Genomic DNA, 22695 nt, shown 5'->3' on the forward strand with positions numbered 1-22695 from the left:
TAGTTATCCTAAAAGTATTGTTTGCTGCTTAAAAAGCCTATGTGGAAAGATTGTACCATATTCCTTGGTAATAGTTTCCAATGTCTTTTTTTTTTCTCTAATATGGCCTTTAAACCACTCTACTTAAAAAAAAAAAGAAAGAAAACAAAAGGCTTTAATAATACCAATACTGAGTTATCCATAGCTTTAGTCTGTTTCCATGCACAAATCTGTCCTTCCCCAGTTACCTGCTTTTCCGTATGGTAGCCCAGAGGCGAGATGAGGGGCTCTGTTCCTATTTCTTGTTTCCTTTACACCATCCAGGTGACACTGGATGCAGCCTTCAAGGAGCAGCAGAAGTAATTTGCTCCCAGTGTTCTTTGCCACACGGAGTGGCAGGGTTAGATGTTGACTCACCTCTGCCGCTTCCTTGGTGGTTTTGAGTAGCACAGTCCCTTTCTGCACATTAGTGTGCACGCATGTTACCTGTAGGAGCCTTTTTAAAGGAGGAGCTTTGGACTTGTCCTGCAGTATAGAACTTGGCTGGCATGCTGGCTTAGGGCACCCTGCGTTTTTCTGCTTAGTTGAACTGCATTTTTAGTGCCTCCTCAGTGACCCATTGTTTTCTTAGTGAAAAGGATCATAATTTAGCACTGCCTATACAATATCCTTTCAAGCATTTCAAGGTGGTCATCCAGCCTTCTTCCCAATTTACACTCTTCAGGGTACATGGCTTCATTTCCTCATAGTGCCGACCTCTCAGTCCCCCTCTTTGTTGGCTTGCTTCTTATCAGTAAGAACCCAGCTAAGTTTCATTGGCATTTATCTAACAAGCTATTAATGCCTTATTTATAACAGGTGCACAATTTCATAAGTTGGATCAGTTCTTCATCCATACATTATTCCTATTTGTATTCTTAGAATTCTTAGACATTCAAGAAATATTACCTGGTAATGGTAAAATTTTAAAATTTAATCTATTATATTAGATTTTCCTAAATCTTCATTGACTCTTCTTAAGGAAGATATATGATACACTAGTGGTATTTCTTGAATTTAGAAATGAAGTTTTAAGAAAGAGTGAGAGGCTGGCTACAGTGGCTCATGCCTGTAATCTCAGCACTTTGGAAGGTCGAGGCAGAAAGATCACTTGAGGCCGAGAGTTCAAGACAGCCCGGCAACATAGGAAGACCCTGTCTCTACCAAAAAAAAAAAAAAAAAAAAAATTAGCCAGGCATGGTGACACATGCCTGTAATCCTAGCTATTTGGGGATGCTGAGGTGGGAGGATTGCCTGAGATGGGGAGGTCTAGGCTGCAGTGAGCCGTGGTTGTGCCACTACACTCCAGCCTGGGCGACAGAATGAGACCCTGTTTCAAAAAACAAAAAATGAAGTACAGATGTGGTCTCCCTGTGTTGACCAGACTGGTGTCAAACTTGTGGGCTCAAGTGATCTTCCTGCCTCAGTCTCCCAAAGTGTTAGGATTACAGGCATGAGCCACCATGCCTGGTCTATGTTTATAATTCTTGTAGGTACAAGTGGAACCTATTGTCCATTGTGATGGGAAAAAAGTAAAATTTGTCTTAAAATATAATTAAGGAACTCCTAATTTATTAAATTTATCTTTTAAATTTTAAATTTAAGTTGATTTATTAAATTTATTTCTATTAAATTTTCTTGTAACCATGTATAACTAAGTTGTTCTACTTTTATTTTTTTGAGACAGGGTCTCACTCTGTTACCCATGCTGGTGCCGTGGTGCCATCTCGGCTCACTGCAGCCTCTGCCTGCCAGGTTCAAGTGATCCTCCCACCTCAGCCTCCTGAGTGTCTGGGACTACAGGCATGTGCCACCATGTCCAGCTAATTTTTTTTTGGTAGAAATGGGGTTTTGCCATGTTGCTCAAGCTGGTTTTGAACTCCTGAGCCCAAGCGATCCACTTGCCTTGGCCTCCCAAAGTGCTGGGATTATAGGTGTGTGCCACCATGCCATGTTCTACCTTTTTGAATCTTATTTACTCACTTGTAATAAGGAAATAATACTACCTTCTTCATGGGGTGAAAGGAGGTATAAAATGAAGTATACATAGGAAAGCCTTTTGAAACTGCAAAGCATTCTAAACCTATATCCAAATGGATAGTTTTAAATGTAGATTTTCACAAAAGGGGATTAAAGAGAGTAGTGGGGAGGCCCCATATTATTCCAACATGGGCTGAACTGAACTAGCATTATTGCCGGAAGGTCTTGGAAGATTAAAGATTCCAAGAAAATGAAGGGCTTTGAGTAAAAAAAAAATTTAAAAAGTGGCTGGGCCTGGTGTCATGTGCCTGTGGTCCCACCTGCTCCTGATGCTGAGGCGAGGGGATTACTTGAGCCCAGGTGATTGAAGCTGCAGTGAGCTATAATCGCATCACTGCGCTCCAGCTTGGGTGACAGAGCAAGATTCTGTCTATAGGAAAAAAAAAAAAAGCAAGTGCTGGGCATATAGGCCGGAATTAAATATTTACATAATATCCTCATCTTGGAAAACTGCTTTTTCCAGTAGTGCTGCTTTTAGATTTTCCCACTACTGCAGTTGATGGTTCTTAAATGTTTGGACCTCTTATATTATTTAGGTCAGTTTCCAAATTATACAAATTATTAACCATTGTCGTCAGACCTCATTTGAATTAAAACAATATTTTACAAACTTTGAGGGTAGATTTGAGTTAGGATTTGGATTAAAACATTATCTTACAAACTCTGAGGGTAAATTTGAGTTAGGAGTTTCAAAACTTCTTTGAACAATATCATAGTTAGGATGTGGATTTACGGAGCTACTAGCTAAAGGGAAGGACACCAATCGTTGGGATGTATAAGTTTGGATCTGTTGCAAAATTAAAATGCTGCCTTTTGAGCATACCTAATAATGCACATTTAATGGAAGAGCCAGAATTTTTAGAAAAATGACTGACTTGAGGCTGGGCACAGTGGCTCATGCCTGTAATCCCAGCACTTTGGGAGGCCGAGGCGGGCGGATCACAAGGTCAGGAGATCGAGACCATCCTGGCTAACATGGTGAAACCCCGTCTCCACTAAAAAATACAAAAAAAAAAAAAAAAAAAAAAAAATTAGCCAGGTGTGGCAGGCTTCTGTAGTCCCAGCTACTCAGGAGGCTGAGGCAGGAGAATGGTGTGAACCTGGGAGGCGGAGCTTGCAGTGAGCCGAGATCACACCACTGCACTCCAGCCTGGGCGATAGAGCGAGACTCTGTCTCAAAAAAAAAGACTGACTTGATGTACAACCTTTTGTATATCATAGAAGGAAAATATTAGTTGAATATTTTGTTTATTTACCTGTTTGTATATATAAAATATGGGGCCCAANGACTGACTTGAGGCTGGGCACAGTGGCTCATGCCTGTAATCCCAGCACTTTGGGAGGCCGAGGCGGGCGGGTCACAAGGGCAGGGGATCGAGACCATCCTGGCTAACACGGTGAAACCCCGTCTCTACTAAAAAAATACAAAAAACTAGCCGGGCGAGGTGGCGGGTGCCTGTAGTCCCAGCTACTCGGGAGGCTGAGGCAGGAGAATGGCGGGAACCCGGGAGGCGGAGCTTGCAGTGAGCCGAGATCACACCACTGCACTCCAGCCTGGGCGATAGAGCGAGACTCTGTCTCAAAAAAAAAGACTGACTTGATGTACAACCTTTTGTATATCATAGAAGGAAAATATTAGTTGAATATTTTGTTTATTTACCTGTTTGTATATATAAAATATGGGGCCCAATATACAATAGATTCTTTTTCACTATGCTTTTCACCCAAAATGTCTCACCAGGTACTCTGTTTCTAGCCATCTATAATTTCACAGATTTTTTTCTATAAAAGGGATATATTCTAGGTTGGGCATGGTAGCTCATGCCTGTAATCCTAGCACTTTGGGAGGCCGAGATGGGAGGGTTGCTTGAGGCCAGTAGTTCGAGATCAGCCTGGTCAACATAATGAGACCCCATCTCTTGTTTAAAAAAAAAAAGATTTTTTTAAAAGGGATAATTTCTAGTCAACTATAAGTGATTTTAAGTAAAAAGCAATTAAGACATGTATGCATCTATACCTTTTGTAGACATAGTATAAATTCAGCTTAATCTCTTCAGTTTGGAACATCTTCCTTTCACAGCAAAAATATTGTATTTGCTTCATAGGAAAACCCCTTTTGGCCAGGTTGGTGGCTCATGCCTGTAATCCTAGCACTTTGGGAGGCTGAGGTGGGTGGATCACCTGAGGTCAGGAGTTTGAGACCAGCCTGGCCAACATGGTGAAACATGGTGTATTCTACTAAAAATACAAAAATTAGTTGGGTGTGGTGGTGTGTGCCTGTGATCCCAGCTACTTGGGAGGCTGAGGCACGAGAATCCCTTGAACGCAGGAGGGAGCGTGCAGTAAGCCGAGATCACGCCATTGCGCTTCAGCCTGGGCAACAGGGCAAGACTCCCTCTGAAACAAACACACAGAAAAACTGCAGTGACTCACACCTGTACTACCAGCACTTTGGGAGGTCGAGGTGGGTGGATCATGAGATCAAGAGATCGAGACCATCCTGGCCAACATGGTGAAACCTCATCTCTACAAAAAATACAAAAAATTAGCTGCACGTGGTAGTGTGCACCTGTAGACCCAGCTACTTGGGAGGCTGAGGCAGGAGAATCACTTGAACCTGGGAGACGGAGGTTGCAGTGAGCCAAGATTACACTACGGCACTCCAGCCTGGTGACAAAGCGAGACTCTCTAAAAAAAAAAACCAAAAAAACAAACAAACAAAAAACCCCAAAAAACCTCTTTAGCATCACCTTTTAGCAGTGACGTAGCCCAAATAATTAAATTTGTCTCCTGATCTGGAGGTTTGGATTTGTCTCATCTCTCTTTCTGGTTCCTCCTTGGTTTCTACTTTGTAAACCCTTTAGGCTGGGGATCCAGTTTCTTGTCTGTGGATATTTTATATACAAACAGGACTGTGAGCTATTTCAGCCTTGTGCAAACATTGATGAATATCATCTGCAATGAATTATGGTTTAAGTTATTCTCTAATCAGTTTAGATGTGGCTCACTTTCTCAGGCAATCTGAGTGGGCTTTCAGGAAGTGGGAAATAAGATCTACTATTGATTGAAGAAAAGCAACCACAACATGAATAAGTCAAAATAATAGCCAATTGCTAAATAATTTCAAGTTTTTTATGTACGTGATTTTTTTCCCTCACCAATTTATCTCCTCAGTTGTTTGGCTTAAGTTATTAGTTAAATCAGTTTTTATTGTAAATATGATAATGACTGAAAAGTAAGAAAGGATAGACGTAGTTCAGAATAAGCTGAATGGCAGAAAGAAGCCAAAGGCTATGTGTAATCCATGGAATGAGTAATTTATAAGGAAATAATCAAGAATTCACTGTGTATAGAAGTAAGCAAGTTCATTCATATTCACATACTGTATTATATGATTTATTATCTTTGAGATGGGCAGGTGTGGTGTTCTTCTATTACTGCTTTCCCAGGGTGTTGAGAGTTCTAGTCCTTCTGTTTTCTTTTCTGGAATTACCAGTTTTCCTATGGCTGAAGGGAGAAAATATTATTTATTTTGGGATCTGGAAGTATCTTCTCAATGTTGATTTTTATATTTTGTATAACTGGCTTAGTTTGGATGAGGCTTCCTTTCTGTGAATTAAATTTATATGTGACTTGATCAGAGTTGTGTTTACTGATGAGGAGCTGAGACTTAAAGCCTTTTCACCTATTGTTAGGAAAAGTGATTACCACTTAGAACTAGGCTGAGACCTTTTGAGATGTGGGTCTTTCTTTAGCTCTCCTCAGTCTATGGCAGTGTGTGGACTGTAATATTTAGCCTTCACACTTAGAAATTCAGTGTTAAGGGCATAATATGTAAGTTCCCAGTTTATGATAAGGTGGGTATGTAGAAGTTTCATAGATTGATTATGTAAGAAAACTGACTTGATGTTAGTAGAACAACTGGTGTTGGAACAGAGATTTCTTAGATTGGTTTATGCTATTTATATTTAAATGTATTTAAATTGATATTTATCCTGGTATAAGATTGCCTTATTCTTAGTTGGCAACGTTAATTTAAGGTATGTAATTCTGAACTACTTTTCTCTTACATTTTTATGCCTGATAATCCAAGTGTTTACAAATTCCTACCTAATTTTTTAAAAGAGGTGCGGATTATAGTGAGATGGCCCACTTTGCCGTATAGCTGAGGGTAGTGGCGGAAGAGGCCACATGCTGGATGCTAAGTTAAATAGAGAAATAATTTATTTACACTTCAGTTTTTTTTGTTTTTTTTTTTGCTTAATGAATTTATTAGAAAAGCCAACACTTTCTGAAGTGAGTTTCTGTTCTACCATATTGAATGTTTGTAATACCGCTGTTTTGTGTGTTTTTCAGGATTGGCACAGCTGCACTGGCCGTTCAGGTTGTGGGTAGTAACTGGCCCAAGCCCCACTATACTCTGTTGATTACAGGCCTGTGCCGTTTCCAGATTGTACAGGTCTTAAAAGAGAAGCCATATCCCATTGCTGAAGTAGAGCAATTGGACCGACTTGAGGAGTTTCCCAGCACCTGTAAAATGAGGGAGGAGCTAGGAGAACTATCGGAGCAGTTTTACAAATATGCAGTACAAGTAAGTTGCTTTTGTTTTTTCTTAAAACCCATTTGTTTTTGGTTCCTTTGCTTTCCTAAGGTACGATGAATCTGTTAGATGGTGAAGTTTTAGGACAGTATACATTTAAATGACTTAGTAACATAATATATTAATTCTGATTTACTCTTGTCTGGGGTTCTACCTGAATCATTCCAGGACATATTGGCCTACCCTTTCTAAAGTTTTTCCAAATGTTATTTCTACAGTTTTCCTTCTAACTTCTACTGTCTCTAAACTAGATAATTATTAAACCTAAATATTTAAAGCTTAAAAATGAAATACTGCACAGAAGCTATTTGTCACTAAAATATCTAGGCACCATTTATATAAGTTATATTACTTCAAAAGTCAAGATCACATTGTCTAGCAGTAACTATGGCAGATCAAGCCTGTGGTAAGCTGATTTCAAGTATGTTTAAAACCTTGATTAACTAGAATGCTGGGAGGGAAGCACATTTTAGATATGCATTAAATATTTGACTCCTTAATTCTAGTTTTTTTTGGTTAACTCTAGATAGAACAGAAAGCTTCTCTCCCCACCCCATTTTGTTTCAAACCTTAATGAAACATATAAAATTATAAAGTATAGTCTACTTTTCTATTAATATAATCCAGTGACTATAACTAGATCTATGAGGATCAGATGTTTAAAAGTTTCGATTATAAATACTACTGATCATTGAAATATGTGTAGGGCGAGTGTTCATAGCCTGTGGTACTTGTATCTGATGTGGCATTTGAAGAGCCATACTTATAGTGTAATGAACAATAATAGAAAAATAGAAAATTTGAGGGCCGGGAGCGGTGGTACACGCCTGTAATCCCAGCACTTTGTGAGGCTGAAGTAGGCGGATTGCTTGAGCCCAGGAGTTTGAGATCAGCTTGGGCAGCATGGTGAGATCCCGTCTCTACAAAATGTACAAAAATTAGCCGGGTGTGATGGTGCGTGCCTGTAGTCCCAGCTACTGGGGAGGCTGAGGTGGGAGGATTACTTGAACCTAGGAGGTGGAGGTTGCAGTGAGCCAAGATTGCATCACTGCACTCCAGCCTGGGCAACAGAGTGAGACCCTGACTCAAAAAAAAAAAGAAAAATAGAAAATTCGAATCTCTAATTTCTATGAGGGCTGAAAAAAAGGACTTTGAGGAAAGAAACTTCAGTTTGAAAGCTGGAATAGTGAATATGCTGCTTAGGAATAAAGGAGATTGAGAGAAATAGAATTTCTTTTTCTTTTCGGCAGTGATGTTCCCTGGGTCTTCGTGCTTCTGTTAGACTTAGACGGCTTCATAGCCTCTTTTGCATTGCCTTTACTTCTTTGCACTTTGAATCTAGAGAAACTTTTTAAACTTATAAAGATTTTACAGTGACATTAAAGGAATTTTTAGAGATAAATAGATCACCACACATATTACCATCATCCTGCATCAAATTTAATTTTTGTTAAATTTCATATTTAATTATATGTTTTGTTTTTTATCCATGTCTAAGGTTCATATTAAGTACTTTTATTAATTTCATTGAGTTAATGTATACTAATTTTGTAATTTCTCTTTTTAGACATTAAGGTTATTTCCAATTAATTATTCTCTTTCATCCCCTTCTGCATCTACTTCTACAGCCCTCTTCAATGGACTTCTTCAATAGCCTCTTGTCTCCTAGTTCTTCGTCTTGAACCTTTTCTCTTCACTGAGCCTTTCTAAAAGAAGTTTGGGGCATCCCTTCCCCTTGAGTAAAAGACTTTAATGGCTATAGGATGAAGACGAAATTTCTTAGTGTAACATTAAGACCGTTTGCAACTTGTCTTGGGCCTATCTGTCTTGCCTCAACTCTAGTCATCACCTCATTGACACCGTAGTTCTAGCTCTACTGAACGTAAAACAGCTTCACATTGAGTTATTTCATGTCTCTATGATTCTGCCTTTGGTTCTCTGCTGGGAGTGCTCTTCTGTCTCTGATTTTTTTTTTTTTTTGAAACGGAGTCTCACCCTGTCGCCCAGGCTGGAGTGCAGTGGTGCAATTTCGGCTCGCTGCAGCCTCCGCCTTCTGGGTTCAAGTGATTTTCCTGCGTCAGCCTCCTGAGTAGCTGGTATTACAGGCACGTGCTACCATGCCCGGCTAATTTTTTGTATCTTTAATAGAGACAAGGTTTACCCATGTTGGCCAGGCTGGTCTCGAACTCCTGACTTCATGATCTAACCGCCAGCACACCTGGCCTCCATCTCTGAATTTTAAAATTGAATCTATGCTTTCCCAACGGCTGTAAGCTGTTACCACTCCTCTCTCTGTGCCTTCACAGTCTGTCATACATGTAATTTAACATAATGCTTATCACATTGTATTGAAATGTATCTTATAGGTATTTTTTCTCTACCAAATTTGAATTTATTTTTCTCCTTTAGCCATCCTGTACTGAGCAGTGTATTGGGTCTGGCAAATAGTTTGTACTCAGTAAATGTTTGGAAAATGAGTTTTAACTGTTTTATTTATTTTTGTAGGGTGAATTCTTAGTAGTAAGTGTATTCAAATTTTATTATCTACTTCTTCCACCTGAGCAACATCGTAATTATACTTTAATTCCCTTCATTCTAGGCAGGTAATGGATAGGTTCCAAAATTACAATGTTGTTGGAGGGGTTTGATTATTATTAGCACATGAAATCTTATTTGAATTGACTAAATGAGGGTTTGGTACATCATTTATGAATTAGTGTGAACTAAGTTTTGCTGTGTTAACTTCTCTGAAATCTCAGTCACATGACATGAGTGTCTTTCTGGCTCATGCTTCATGCCTGAGACTAGTGGGGGTTATGTCTGCCTATTAGAGTCACTTGGACCCAGGTGGATTGGAGATTCATCTCAAGACATGCTTCCCTTATCTCTGAGGCAGGAAAAGGAAATGGGACGTATCTCTCATTGGCTTGTAATGCTTCTGCCCGGAAGGAACTGTCACTTCCGCTATGTTTCATGGGTCAATTTAAAACTCTTAGACATGCCTATTAATATATTTGAAGGAAGTTAGAAAGAGCAGTGCCCGGAAGAAAAGGGGAATTTGTCAGTAGCCCTAATGACTATCACAGTTACTGAAAGTGTGTCTTGGGCATAATCTGTCTTTTAACTCCCAGATACACCCTGACAGTTGTTTTTCTGAAAATCGTTCACAGTCAGTGCTCAGATTCTAGTTAGTCCAAATTGATATGGTTTGGCTGTGTCCCCACCCAAATCTCACTTTGAGTTGTAATAATTCCCATGTGTCAGGGGCGGTGCCAGGTGTAGATAATTGAATTATGGGGGCTGTTTCCCGCTTACTGTTCTCTTGGTAGTGAATAAGTCTCACAAGATCTGATGGTTATATAAATGATAGCTCCCCTGCACACGCTGTCTTGCCTGCCGCCATGTAAGACAGGCCTTTGCTTCTCCTTTGCCTTCCTCCATGATTGTGAGGCCTCCTCAGCCATGTGGAACTGTAAGTCCATTAAACCTCTGTCTTTTATAAATTACCCAGTCTCTGGTATGTCTTTATTAGCAGTGTGAGAACAGACTAATACACACATGTTATACTAAATATTAATATTTCAGCTTCTGATTGGCCGTGATAATATCATCAACTATGCTAAATTTCTAATAATACACATATTTCTAATAATATGCATCTAATAGGGGTTATATTGTGATTATGTAAGAGAATATTCTTGTTCTTAAGAACAAGGGTCCTTAATCTGTCACAGGATTAGAGATTTAAAGAATAAGGATCTCGATTCTGCAGCTTATCCTTAAATGTTTGTTAATTATGTGTGAGTGTGGAGAGAGAGAAAGCAAACGTGGCAAAATGCCACTTTTCAGTTGGTGAATTCAATTGGTGAATCTGGAATAAGGATATATAGGAGTTACTGTATGATTCTTGCAACTTTTAATACGTTTGAATTTTTTTCAATAGAAAGTTAAAAATAATCATGGCACAAGTTTACAAAGCCTTTGTAAACATTAGTATTAACTACTTTTGAGCCATTATTGCTTTTCATTCTAATTGATGTTTTGAAAGTACTTTTCTTTTCCTCTGAGGCCTGTAAAATACGTGGACTATATTAATCAGTGATCTTTCAAAAACAAAGACTGGGCCCCAAACATTAAACCTAGATGGAAATCTGATTTTTAAAAATTCACAAATAATGCCAGATTTCATTTAAAAGGCTTTTTTTCCCCCTTCTAGTTGGTTGAAATGTTGGATATGTCTGTCCCTGCAGTTGCTAAATTGAGACGTCTTTTAGATAGTCTTCCAAGGGAAGCTTTACCAGACATCTTGACATCAATTATCCGAACAAGCAACAAAGAGAAGCTCCAGGTACAGTGTTCCCTTCTTGAATGCCAGGTTGCTTTGTCACTTTTTATTGAGATCTAGATAGTGAGTAGTTAAGTTTTGACCTTCAAGAAAAAGATATTGGAGACCCAAAGTAGTTGAAATGCTTTTACATTTAAACTGACTTTCAAATGTGATTGTTTTATATTTTTGTTTACACAAGCAGCTCTTTTATTTGCATGATCAGTACTAATAGTCAGTTTACAGAAAAAGGTAAAGCAAAGAATCATGAAAAGGTCAATATTTGGCTGGGTGCTCATGCCCGTAGTCCCAGCACTTTGGGAGGCCAAGATGGGTGGATCACTTGAGATCAGGAGTTCAAGACCAGCCTGGCCAACATGGCGAAACCCCATCTCTACTAAAAATACAAAATTAGCTGGGCGTGGTGGTGCACGCCTATAATCCTAGCTACTTGGGAGGCTGCGGCAGGCGAATTGCTTCAACCCGGGAGGCGGAGGCTGCAGTGAGCCAAGATTGTGCCACTGCACTCCAGGCTGGGCAACAGAGACCTCTGTCTCACTCTGCCTCACAAAAAATAAAAAAAAAAAAAAAAAAACAAAAGGGTGACATATCTTTAATTGTACCACTTAACATATGTAGACATTCTTTGAATTCACTATTTTAAATGTGGAGCCATGGCCCTTCCCTTATGTGTTGACCTGCTTTCTTAGAATCTTCATGATGTTTTTTATATAAATCACACCTATGATACATTACTTATAATTTTAAATTTATATTTATTTAAAGTGAAATGAATTTTAAAGATACTTGAAAAGTAATCAAAGTGTAGAATCCTACATTTACATGATTTAATCCCCAAACTGTAATACTTTATAAGTTTTCTTGCACATTTATTTTAAAGCAGTCTTTTTTACTGAATCATCCTAGAACATTTGTTTGTTTTCAGTGAAACAGCTCTTTCATGTGTTCCCAGTTTATTTAATACTTAAATCCAACTGTTACAATAGCAAATGCAACTAACACAAACAGGTTGGTTATACACAGGAATTCAATTAAACCGATAGGAGTAGAAGAGTTACAGGACTGCCAGAGAGCCCCTGGCTATGGGCGGCAGCAGTGTGTTTTACTGCAGGAATGGAGAGCGGCCCGTGCTCCGACAAATCACTAGTGAGAGTTGGTTCAGTGCTTCTGTTGTCTTGTGTATGTAAACATTGAATATTTTGAACTTATAATTTGTTTAGATCTAATATGAAAACACATGCTGGGCTTTAAGAGAATAATTCCCAGAAAGAGTTGACGTCAACTGTGTATCTGGTTTTTTTATCTTAAAACACACAGCTTCATTTTAAAGTGAAAATCAAGATTCTGTTTTTTTCTTTCTTTTTTGAGGATTCTGATACTCATCTCAAACAACCTTGCTGATTAATATAGTTCATTTGGTTGTCTTAGCCGTAGTGTAGCTGTGAATACTGGTAATAATTTTTTTTTTAACTTGGCAATTCAAACCATGGCTCTGACTGCCTGTTTTGGATTGTGTGTTTCTGAGAGAGATCCTATTAATTGACTCACATTTCCTTAGATTTTAGATGCTGTGAGCCTAGAGGAGCGGTTCAAGATGACTATACCACTGCTTGTCAGACAAATTGAAGGCCTGAAATTGCTTCAAAAAACCAGAAAACCCAAGCAAGATGATGATAAGAGGGTAAATATTTATTTTAATCCATTTAAGGTTTGAAAAAAAGAGGAGAATAAAGAGAGGAACAAAAAAGAAAAGTTTATTGTCTCCTACCACTCGCATTACTGATAAAATTTAGGTGTTTTCGTCTCATCCTTGTCTTTGCCTGGATTTATTTTTTAAAGCATGTAAGCATTTTCTCACTTTGTTTTGGTTATCATTCAAAAGGATAATTTACTGAGCCATTTCCCCTTTTGTTTCCAGTGTTTTGCATATTGTAAACGCTAACAAATAACTCTGATGGGTGTCTTTGAGTGTAACATTTTTTTACTGCATGTAGTATTAAGGAAGTAATACAAAACTGTTTCTTAAAGGGACTGTATGTTGTGTCCGAAATTTGGCTGTTTTCAACTTACAAAAGTTTCCATTTTATTTAGTCAAACTCTTGATCTTTTTTTGTTTTCTAAGTTTAAGTCCTCTAACCTCCAGTGGCTTGATAAATATTCACTTTCCTTTCAGTTTAACTTTAGTTGATTTTTTAAAAGTATTTAATTCTTTAACCCATATATTATTTTGAAGACAGCAGTTGTATTTTCCCTCAAATAGCTTTTATTTGACTCAACACCACTAATTAAATAATCCTTCCCATCCCCATTATCATCCATTACATTTATATGTATGATGGGATCTGTTTGAAGTCTACCTTGATCTGTTGATTTTTTAATTTTATGTCTGGACAGAGTTTAGATTAGGAAAATATATTTGATATGGACAGGATGTGAAAATGGCAGTTCTTTGAAGGCTGTTGGAGATGCAGAACTCTGACTTAAGTGAGGTGTTGAGAATCATGTTAGCAATTTGATGTCATCAGTACAGAAGTCTTGTCATCAAAGAGAATACATTGTAGAGAAAGCAGAGCAGAAGGGAAGAACTCCTCCCTGGTGGTACTAGAGAAGGGGCAGTAAAGTAGGCCAAGGAGAGAGATAGGAACAGTGATCATCATGCTGGGGTTTAGTACTCCAGGACACCATGCTGTTTAAAACATGCAGAAAACTGGATTATTTCTGGCTTGAGATCAGATTAGGGATTCAATTACTCATTTTGTGTAGAAAGACAAATCCACTGGGAGTTGCAGAAAACTGGAACTTACTCTTAATAAAGGTTGCCATCACTTAAAATGAAAGTTTTCAAAAGTGCTCCAGAAAATGGTTAAACAAGAGACAGTTATTTAAAAGTAGGAATCAGGATAATATTTGGAGTTAGCCTAAAACTCTGTCCTTTTCATTCCCCTAAGAGTTGAAAAGCACTGTTTTAGCAGTCAGGAAGGAAAATGCATTAAAAGTGCTTTTGTCTTAACAATGAGATCACTGATATGCTTATAGAAATCTCACTTTTAAAAATATATATAATATGTTCAGTTTTTTATTTATAATATTTTATCTGCTGATGACTTATATAAGAATAAAAGCATATATTTAGTACTTATGTTTTTATAAAATTAAATTTTTATTTACTGCTTTATGTTTTAAACATTTTTATATTTGAATGTATTAAATAGATAAATTTTCCAGGTTAAAAAATAAGTTCTGGGCTGAATGGGGTGGCTCACACCTGTAATCCCAGCACTTTGAGAGGCTAAGGAAGGAGAATTGCTTGAGGCCAGGAGTTCAGGACCAGGCTGGGCAANAAAAAAAAAAAAAAAAAAAAAAAAAAAAGGGTGAATATTTAATTTAACTTAAATATGTAGACATTCTTTGATTCACTATTTTTAAATGTGGAGCCATGGCCCTTCCCTTATGTGTTGACCTGCTTTCTTAGAATCTTCATGATGTTTTTTATATAAATCACACCTATGATACATTACTTATAATTTTAAATTTATATTTATTTAAAGTGAAATGAATTTTAAAGATACTTGAAAAGTAATCAAAGTGTAGAATCCTACATTTACATGATTTAATCCCCAAACTGTAATACTTTATAAGTTTTCTTGCACATTTATTTTTAAAGCAGTCTTTTTTACTGAATCATCCTAGAACATTTGTTTGTTTTCAGTGAAACAGCTCTTTCATGTGTTCCCAGTTTATTTAATACTTAAATCCAACTGTTACAATAGCAAATGCAACTAACACAAACAGGTTGGTTATACACAGGAATTCAATTAAACCGATAGGAGTAGAAGAGTTACAGGACTGCCAGAGAGCCCCCTGGCTATGGGCGGCAGCAGTGTGTTTTACTGCAGGAATGGAGAGCGGCCCGTGCTCCGACAAATCACTAGTGAGAGTTGGTTCAGTGCTTCTGTTGTCTTGTGTATGTAAACATTGAATATTTTGAACTTATAATTTGTTTAGATCTAATATGAAAACACATGCTGGGCTTTAAGAGAATAATTCCCAGAAAGAGTTGACGTCAACTGTGTATCTGGTTTTTTTATCTTAAAAACACACAGCTTCATTTTAAAGTGAAAAATCAAGATTCTGTTTTTTTCTTTCTTTTTTGAGGATTCTGATACTCATCTCAAACAACCTTGCTGATTAATATAGTTCATTTGGTTGTCTTAGCCGTAGTGTAGCTGTGAATACTGGTAATAATTTTTTTTTTAACTTGGCAATTCAAACCATGGCTCTGACTGCCTGTTTTTGGATTGTGTGTTTCTGAGAGAGATCCTATTAATTGACTCACATTTCCTTAGATTTTAGATGCTGTGAGCCTAGAGGAGCGGTTCAAGATGACTATACCACTGCTTGTCAGACAAATTGAAGGCCTGAAATTGCTTCAAAAAACCAGAAAACCCAAGCAAGATGATGATAAGAGGGTAAATATTTATTTTAATCCATTTAAGGTTTGAAAAAAAGAGGAGAATAAAGAGAGGAACAAAAAAGAAAAGTTTATTGTCTCCTACCACTCGCATTACTGATAAAATTTAGGTGTTTTCGTCTCATCCTTGTCTTTGCCTGGATTTATTTTTTAAAGCATGTAAGCATTTTTCTCACTTTGTTTTGGTTATCATTCAAAAGGATAATTTACTGAGCCATTTCCCCTTTTGTTTCCAGTGTTTTGCATATTGTAAACGCTAACAAATAACTCTGATGGGTGTCTTTGAGTGTAACATTTTTTTACTGCATGTAGTATTAAGGAAGTAATACAAAACTGTTTCTTAAAGGGACTGTATGTTGTGTCCGAAATTTGGCTGTTTTCAACTTACAAAAGTTTCCATTTTTATTTAGTCAAACTCTTGATCTTTTTTTGTTTTCTAAGTTTAAGTCCTCTAACCTCCAGTGGCTTGATAAATATTCACTTTCCTTTCAGTTTAACTTTAGTTGATTTTTTAAAAAGTATTTAATTCTTTAACCCATATATTATTTTGAAGACAGCAGTTGTATTTTTCCCTCAAATAGCTTTTTATTTGACTCAACACCACTAATTAAATAATCCTTCCCATCCCCATTATCATCCATTACATTTATATGTATGATGGGATCTGTTTGAAGTCTACCTTGATCTGTTGATTTTTTAATTTTTATGTCTGGACAGAGTTTAGATTAGGAAAATATATTTGATATGGACAGGATGTGAAAATGGCAGTTCTTTGAAGGCTGTTGGAGATGCAGAACTCTGACTTAAGTGAGGTGTTGAGAATCATGTTAGCAATTTGATGTCATCAGTACAGAAGTCTTGTCATCAAAGAGAATACATTGTAGAGAAAGCAGAGCAGAAGGGAAGAACTCCTCCCTGGTGGTACTAGAGAAGGGGCAGTAAAGTAGGCCAAGGAGAGAGATAGGAACAGTGATCATCATGCTGGGGTTTAGTACTCCAGGACACCATGCTGTTTAAAACATGCAGAAAACTGGATTATTTCTGGCTTGAGATCAGATTAGGGATTCAATTACTCATTTTGTGTAGAAAGACAAATCCACTGGGAGTTGCAGAAAACTGGAACTTACTCTTAATAAAGGTTGCCATCACTTAAAATGAAAGTTTTTCAAAAGTGCTCCAGAAAATGGTTAAACAAGAGACAGTTATTTAAAAAGTAGGAATCAGGATAATATTTGGAGTTAGCCTAAAACTCTGTCCTTTTCATTCCCCTAAGAGTTGAAAAGCACTGTTTTAGCAGTCAGGAAGGAAAAATGCATTAAAAAGTGCTTTTGTCTTAACAATGAGATCACTGATATGCTTATAGAAATCTCACTTTTAAAAATATATATAATATGTTCAGTTTTTTATTTATAATATTTTATCTGCTGATGACTTATTTAAGAATAAAAGCATATATTTAGTACTTATGTTTTTATAAAATTAAATTTTTATTTACTGCTTTATGTTTTAAACATTTTATATTTGAATGTATTAAATAGATAAATTTTCCAGGTTAAAAAATAAGTTCTGGGCTGAATGGGGTGGCTCACACCTGTAATCCCAGCACTTTGAGAGGCTAAGGAAGGAGAATTGCTTGAGGCCAGGAGTTCAGGACCAGGCTGGGCAACATAATGAGACCTCTACAAAAAAAAAAAAAAATTTAAAAATTAGCCAACATGCTGGTGTGTTTCTGTAGTCCCAGCTACTTAGGAAGCTGAGGTGGAAGGATTGCTTGAGCCAGGGAGGTTGAGGCTGCAGTAAGCAGTGTTGATGCCATTGCACTTCAGCCTGGATGACAAAGCTTGACCCTGTCTCAAAAAATAAAATGTTCTGGGGGCTTTTAAATTAAATGCTAGTATATCATTTTGCTCCAGTAATGGTTGTTTATTCATGAATTTCAAGGAGCACATAAGGTAGTTTTAACATATGATAGAGAGATCATAGCGGAGAACACAGAGGCCATTTGACTTTGCACAGAATATGTTTTTTAGATTTGAAAGAACAATTTTGACAGGATGAGAACAGATGCCAAAGGCTCACTAAAGTGATTGATGAGGTAGGGGATCTGGTGGTTATAGCCACTTGTCACAGAACCTCACAAGAAGGGAAGTAAATAGTGTGATAGTTAACTAGAAGGAACTAGAGGTAAGAAAAAATATTTTGAAAGCAGGAAAGCTTTGAAGACAAAATAGAGCCAGTGGTGGAAAGGTGGAAGGTGCTAGGAAGAAATTTTGTAATATGAGAGATAAAATGGAATTTTTTTCAGTCACCAAATGGTAAGAAGTAATGTATTTCAAGAAAATAGTGGCTGCAATAGTAGCTCAAAGAAAGATAGTTCCTAGATGGTTTAATCATTTCTGGTATTCAGTTCCTTGAAATTTGTTTTCTCATGCACGTATTATTGTAAGCATATACCAAAGAATCATGTCTACCTTATGCTGGTCTGCTTTTGCAATTCTACTGCCTCTCTGTATACAACCGCCTGAAGTTCAGATTATCATTCTGAACTTCACTTCCTAAAGCTATAGACTATAGTCATAAAAATGTTTCTTCAGAACCAGTCATAATCTTATGTGTACCTGGGTACTATTTCCAATTTATTTTGACATTCGGTTTTACTCTTCTGCTTTCTACATTAGGTTATAGCAATACGCCCTATTAGGAGAATTACACATATCTCAGGTACTTTAGAAGATGAAGATGAAGATGAAGATAATGATGACATTGTCATGCTGGAGAAAAAAATACAAACGTCTAGTATGCCAGAGCAGGCCCATAAAGTCTGTGTCAAAGAGATAAAGAGGTAAATTATAAAAAGCATTTGTTCATTATTGTTTTCATTCTTAGTACTCCTGATTAACATTCTTAGTACTCCTGATTACCACCACGTTCACTACTCTTTTCTCAAATACTGAGGATACATGGTGCAAGTCTTCCACCTGCAGTGTGCTGTCAAGCATTATAACTCTTGCAGCTGCCTTTTTGTTGTCTGAAAGAATAGACCATGCTTCTTTGTTTATACGTAATGTTTGTTCAGTTAGCATCGTATTCTTCACATGTGACTTTTCTTCTCTAAATTATAAACTCTCAAGGGCAAGGACTGTCCATCTCTCTTCGTACAAGAGAAAGTACAGGGAAACCTTGATAACAGAATAGGATATGTGGGTTGATTACATTTTCTGGATATCCCCAGTGTTAAACTGAAAGCCATTTTTCCTTCACATACTTTTAACTTTATAACTCTTATTCCATTTTCTTTTATTAGTGAATTGTAATGAGCCTGTTTGAATGCTTAGTGACTTCATACTTGACTTTCTGAGGCTCACAGTTAAGAACATTGGTAATTGTAGTTGATGGGTATTTTATATTGCCTCTGACATTAGTTAATATATGTAGAACATTTATTACGTGCAGAACACTTTGCTCAGTACTGCATATATTATGGAAGTAGCATTTGTTATTAAGTATATATTAGCTTGCTTTTATGAGCAGACCTCACTCATCTCTGATACAAAAGAATAAAATTATTGTATTACACATAGTTAGGCACTTACATCTTACTGTGATAAGTAAACCAATGGATATGTGTCACTTGACTATCCATGTGAGCTTAAAAGGGACACACACTAGTGAGGCCATATTTCCAGGATAGAATTAGATATACTGTTTTCTCCTGCAGTTTGCAGGTATCTGCCTTATTTTGTTTTGTAAGTACATTAAATACTTAATGTACTTACAAAATATGAGAATACATTGTAGAGAAAGCAGAGCAGAAGGGAAGAACCCCTCCCTGGTGGGACTACAGAAGGGGCAGTAAAGTAGGCTGGGGAGAGAGAGAGGAGTGGTGATCATTACATTACAAAACAAAATAAACGTTTTATTATCTGGATACTTTCAAACTTTTTCAGATTTGTTTAACTAAACATGCATGATATATCTAACCAAGAAAGAGAGCTGTTTAATTTTCTGTTACAGAATTTTCTGTGTTCTTGAACAAGTTTCCTATGTATTCTTTCTCCACAGACTCAAAAAAATGCCTCAGTCAATGCCAGAATATGCTCTGACTAGAAATTATTTGGAACTTATGGTAGAACTTCCTTGGAACAAAAGCACAACTGGTAAGCCAAAAAATTACACCTTTTTTGCAGTCTAATTGTCACTCAGAAAGCTCATGCAATTTTTCATTTCAAATTTACTCCACTGATTGTCTTACTGTTATTTTTGTTTTCAATTTTTTGAAACCATTTTATTGAAGTGTGATTGGCATACAAAAAGCTGTATATATTTAATGAATACATCTCAGTGAGTTTCGGAATAAGTATACACCCATAAAACCATCACAATCCTCATAGCCATAAACATATCCATCACCTCCAAAGTTTCCTCCTACATCTTTTGTGATTATTATTATCATCATCATTATTGGCTTTTTTGTTTTGGTGCTGGTGGTAAGGACGTTGAACATAAGGTCTAATGTTAAATTAACAATATTGTTAGCAATAGGCACTTTTCTTTGTAGTAGATCTCTAGAACTTATTTATCTTGCATAACTGAAACTTTGTTCCCTTTAACCATCACCTCCCATTTTCTTCTCCTCTCATCCCCTGGCAACTACTAGTCTACTCGCCATTTCTATGAGTTTGACTATTTTAGATTCCACATGCATTAAATAGGTGAAATCATACAGTACTTGTCTTTCCGTGTCTGGCTTATTTCACTTAGCATGATGCCCTCTAGTTCCATCCATGTTGTCACAGATGGCAAGATTTCCTTCTTTTTTAAGGTGCATAATGTTCCATTGTATGTCTATACCACATTTTCTTTATTCACTTATGTATCAGTAGACATTTCAGTTGTTTCCGTATCTTGGCTATTGTAAGTAATACTGCAGTGAATACGGAAATGCAGCTATCTCTTTGAGATCCTGATTTCAGTTCCTTTGGCTATTTACCCAGAGGTGGGATTGCTGGATCATATGGAAGTTGTTTTTTAACTTTTTTAGTAACTTCCATACTGTGTCCATAATGGCTATACCAATTTACATTCCAAACAACAGTGTACAACGGTGCCCTTTTCTCCATATCCTCATCTTCACTGGTTATGGTTGGTTTGTTTTTTTTAATAATGGCCATCCTAACAGGCATAAAGTGCTTTCTCATTGTGGTTTTGATTTGCATTTCCCTGATTATTAGTCATGATAAGCACCTATTTGATTTTTTGGTGTTAAGTTTCATGAGTTCCTTATGTATTTTGGATATTAATCCCTTATCAGATATATGGTTTGCACATATTTTCTCCCATTACATAGGTTGCTTTCTCATTTTGCTGAACTTTTTTTTCTGTACAGAAACTTTTTAGTTTGATATAATTTCGCTTGTTCATTTTTGCTTTTGTTGACTTGACTTTGGTGTCATATCAAAAATACCATGCCCAGACCAATGTCAAGGAGCTTTTAAAATATATTTTCTTCTAGGACTTTTACAGTTTCAGGCCTTACATTTAAGTCTTTAGTCCATTTTGAATTAATGTTTATACACGGTGTAATATAAGGGTTCAAGTGCGTTCTTCTGCATGTGGGTGTCTGGTTTTCCCAACAACATTTTTTTGAAGAGACTGGCCTTTCCCTGTTGCATGTTCTTGGTGCCCTTGTTGAAAATTAGTTGACCTTCTAGCTAACCTTATAGAGTTTATTTCTGGGCTCTCCATTCTATTCCATTGGTCTGTGTGTCTGTTTTTGTGCCAGAATCTTACTCTCTGATTACTGTAGCTTCGTAATATAACTTGAAGTCAGAAAGTCTGGTGTCTCCACGTTTGTTCTTCCTCCAGATTGGTTTGGCTATTCAGGGTCTTTTGTAATTTCTTATTAATTTTAGGATTTTTTAAATCTATTTTTGTGAAGAATGTCATTGGAATTTTAATAGGGATTACATTGAACTAGTAGATTGCTTTGAGTGGTATAGATATTTTAACAACATTCTTCTAGTCTATGAACATGTAATATCTTTCCATTTGTTTGTGTCTAACTTCTTTCATCAGTGTTTTATGATGTTTAGTGTACAGACCTTTCACCTCCTTGGTTAAGTTTGTAGTTAAGTATTTCATTCTTTCTGAAACTATTGTAAATGAGATTGTTTCCTTAATTTCTATTTATTTATTAATTTTTTTGACAAGGAGTTTCACTCTTGTCGCCCAGGCTGGAGTGCAGTGGCGTGATCTTGGCTCACTGCAACCTCTGCCTCCCAAGTTCAAGTGATTCTCCTGCTTCAGCTTCGCAAGTAGCCTCAATTACAGGTGCCCGCCATGATACCTGGCTAATTTTTTGTATTTTTAGCAGAGATGGGGTTTCACCATGTTGGACAGGCTAGTCTCGAACTCCTGACCTCAAGTGATCCACCCATCTCGGCCTCCCAAAGTGCTGGAATTACAAATGTGTGCCACTGCGCCTGGCCCTTAATTTCTCTTTAGAGCAAGGTTTTTTTCTTTTTTGAGCTTTATTGAAGTGTAATTGACATAGAGTAAACTTCACAAATGTAATGTGTACATTTTGATGAGTTTTGACTTATGTATACATCTGTAATGTTATCACCATAATTAAGATAATGAGTACAACCATCACCTCCAGAAGTTTCTTCATGCTCTTTAATAATCCCTTCCTTCTTCCCTGCCCCTTTCCTCCTTGCCTCCTAATCCCCAAGCAACCACTAAAGATTAATCTGTATTTTCTAAAATTTCATATAAATGGAATCATAGAGTATGAGCCCTTTTTTCTGGCTTCTTCAATTCAGCATGATTATTTTGAGGTTCATCCATGTTGCTGTATATAACAGTAATTTGTTTCTTTTTATTGCTGGAGTTGTATTCTGTTGTATGGATATACCATCATTTGTTTATCAGTTCACCTGTTGATAGACATTTGGGTTGTTTTCAGTTTTTTTGGCTATTAAAAATAAAGCTGGCTGGGCACAGTGGCTCACACCTGTAATCCTAGCACTTTGAGAGACCAAGGTGAACAGATCATTTGAACCCAGGAGTTTGAGACCAGCATGGGTAACATAGGAAGACCCCGACTCTGTTTTAAAAAGTAAAATAATAAATAAAATAAAATATTTATTTTTTTTTTTTTTTTTTTTTTTTTTTTTTTTTTTTTTTTTTTTTTTTTTTTTTTTTTTTTTTTTTATTACT

General features: G+C 36.8%; 1 protein-coding gene across 1 annotated transcript in view; it reads left to right on the forward strand.

Moving 5' to 3' along the window:
• Positions 1-22695, forward strand: part of LONP2 (lon peptidase 2, peroxisomal) — a 112818-nt gene that overhangs the window by 3900 nt on the left and 86223 nt on the right. The window contains exons 2-6 of the mRNA XM_017868655.1: positions 6415-6649; positions 10875-11006; positions 12562-12684; positions 18153-18316; positions 19537-19631. Of these exons, the coding sequence (XP_017724144.1) occupies positions 6415-6649; positions 10875-11006; positions 12562-12684; positions 18153-18316; positions 19537-19631 (749 nt within the window). The remainder of the gene's footprint in view (positions 1-6414; positions 6650-10874; positions 11007-12561; positions 12685-18152; positions 18317-19536; positions 19632-22695) is intronic.

The sequence above is a fragment of the Rhinopithecus bieti genome, unplaced genomic scaffold, assembly GCF_001698545.2.
Source record: "Rhinopithecus bieti isolate Rb0 unplaced genomic scaffold, ASM169854v2 scaffold_618, whole genome shotgun sequence".
In the NCBI taxonomy this organism is placed as follows: Eukaryota; Metazoa; Chordata; class Mammalia; order Primates; family Cercopithecidae; genus Rhinopithecus; species Rhinopithecus bieti.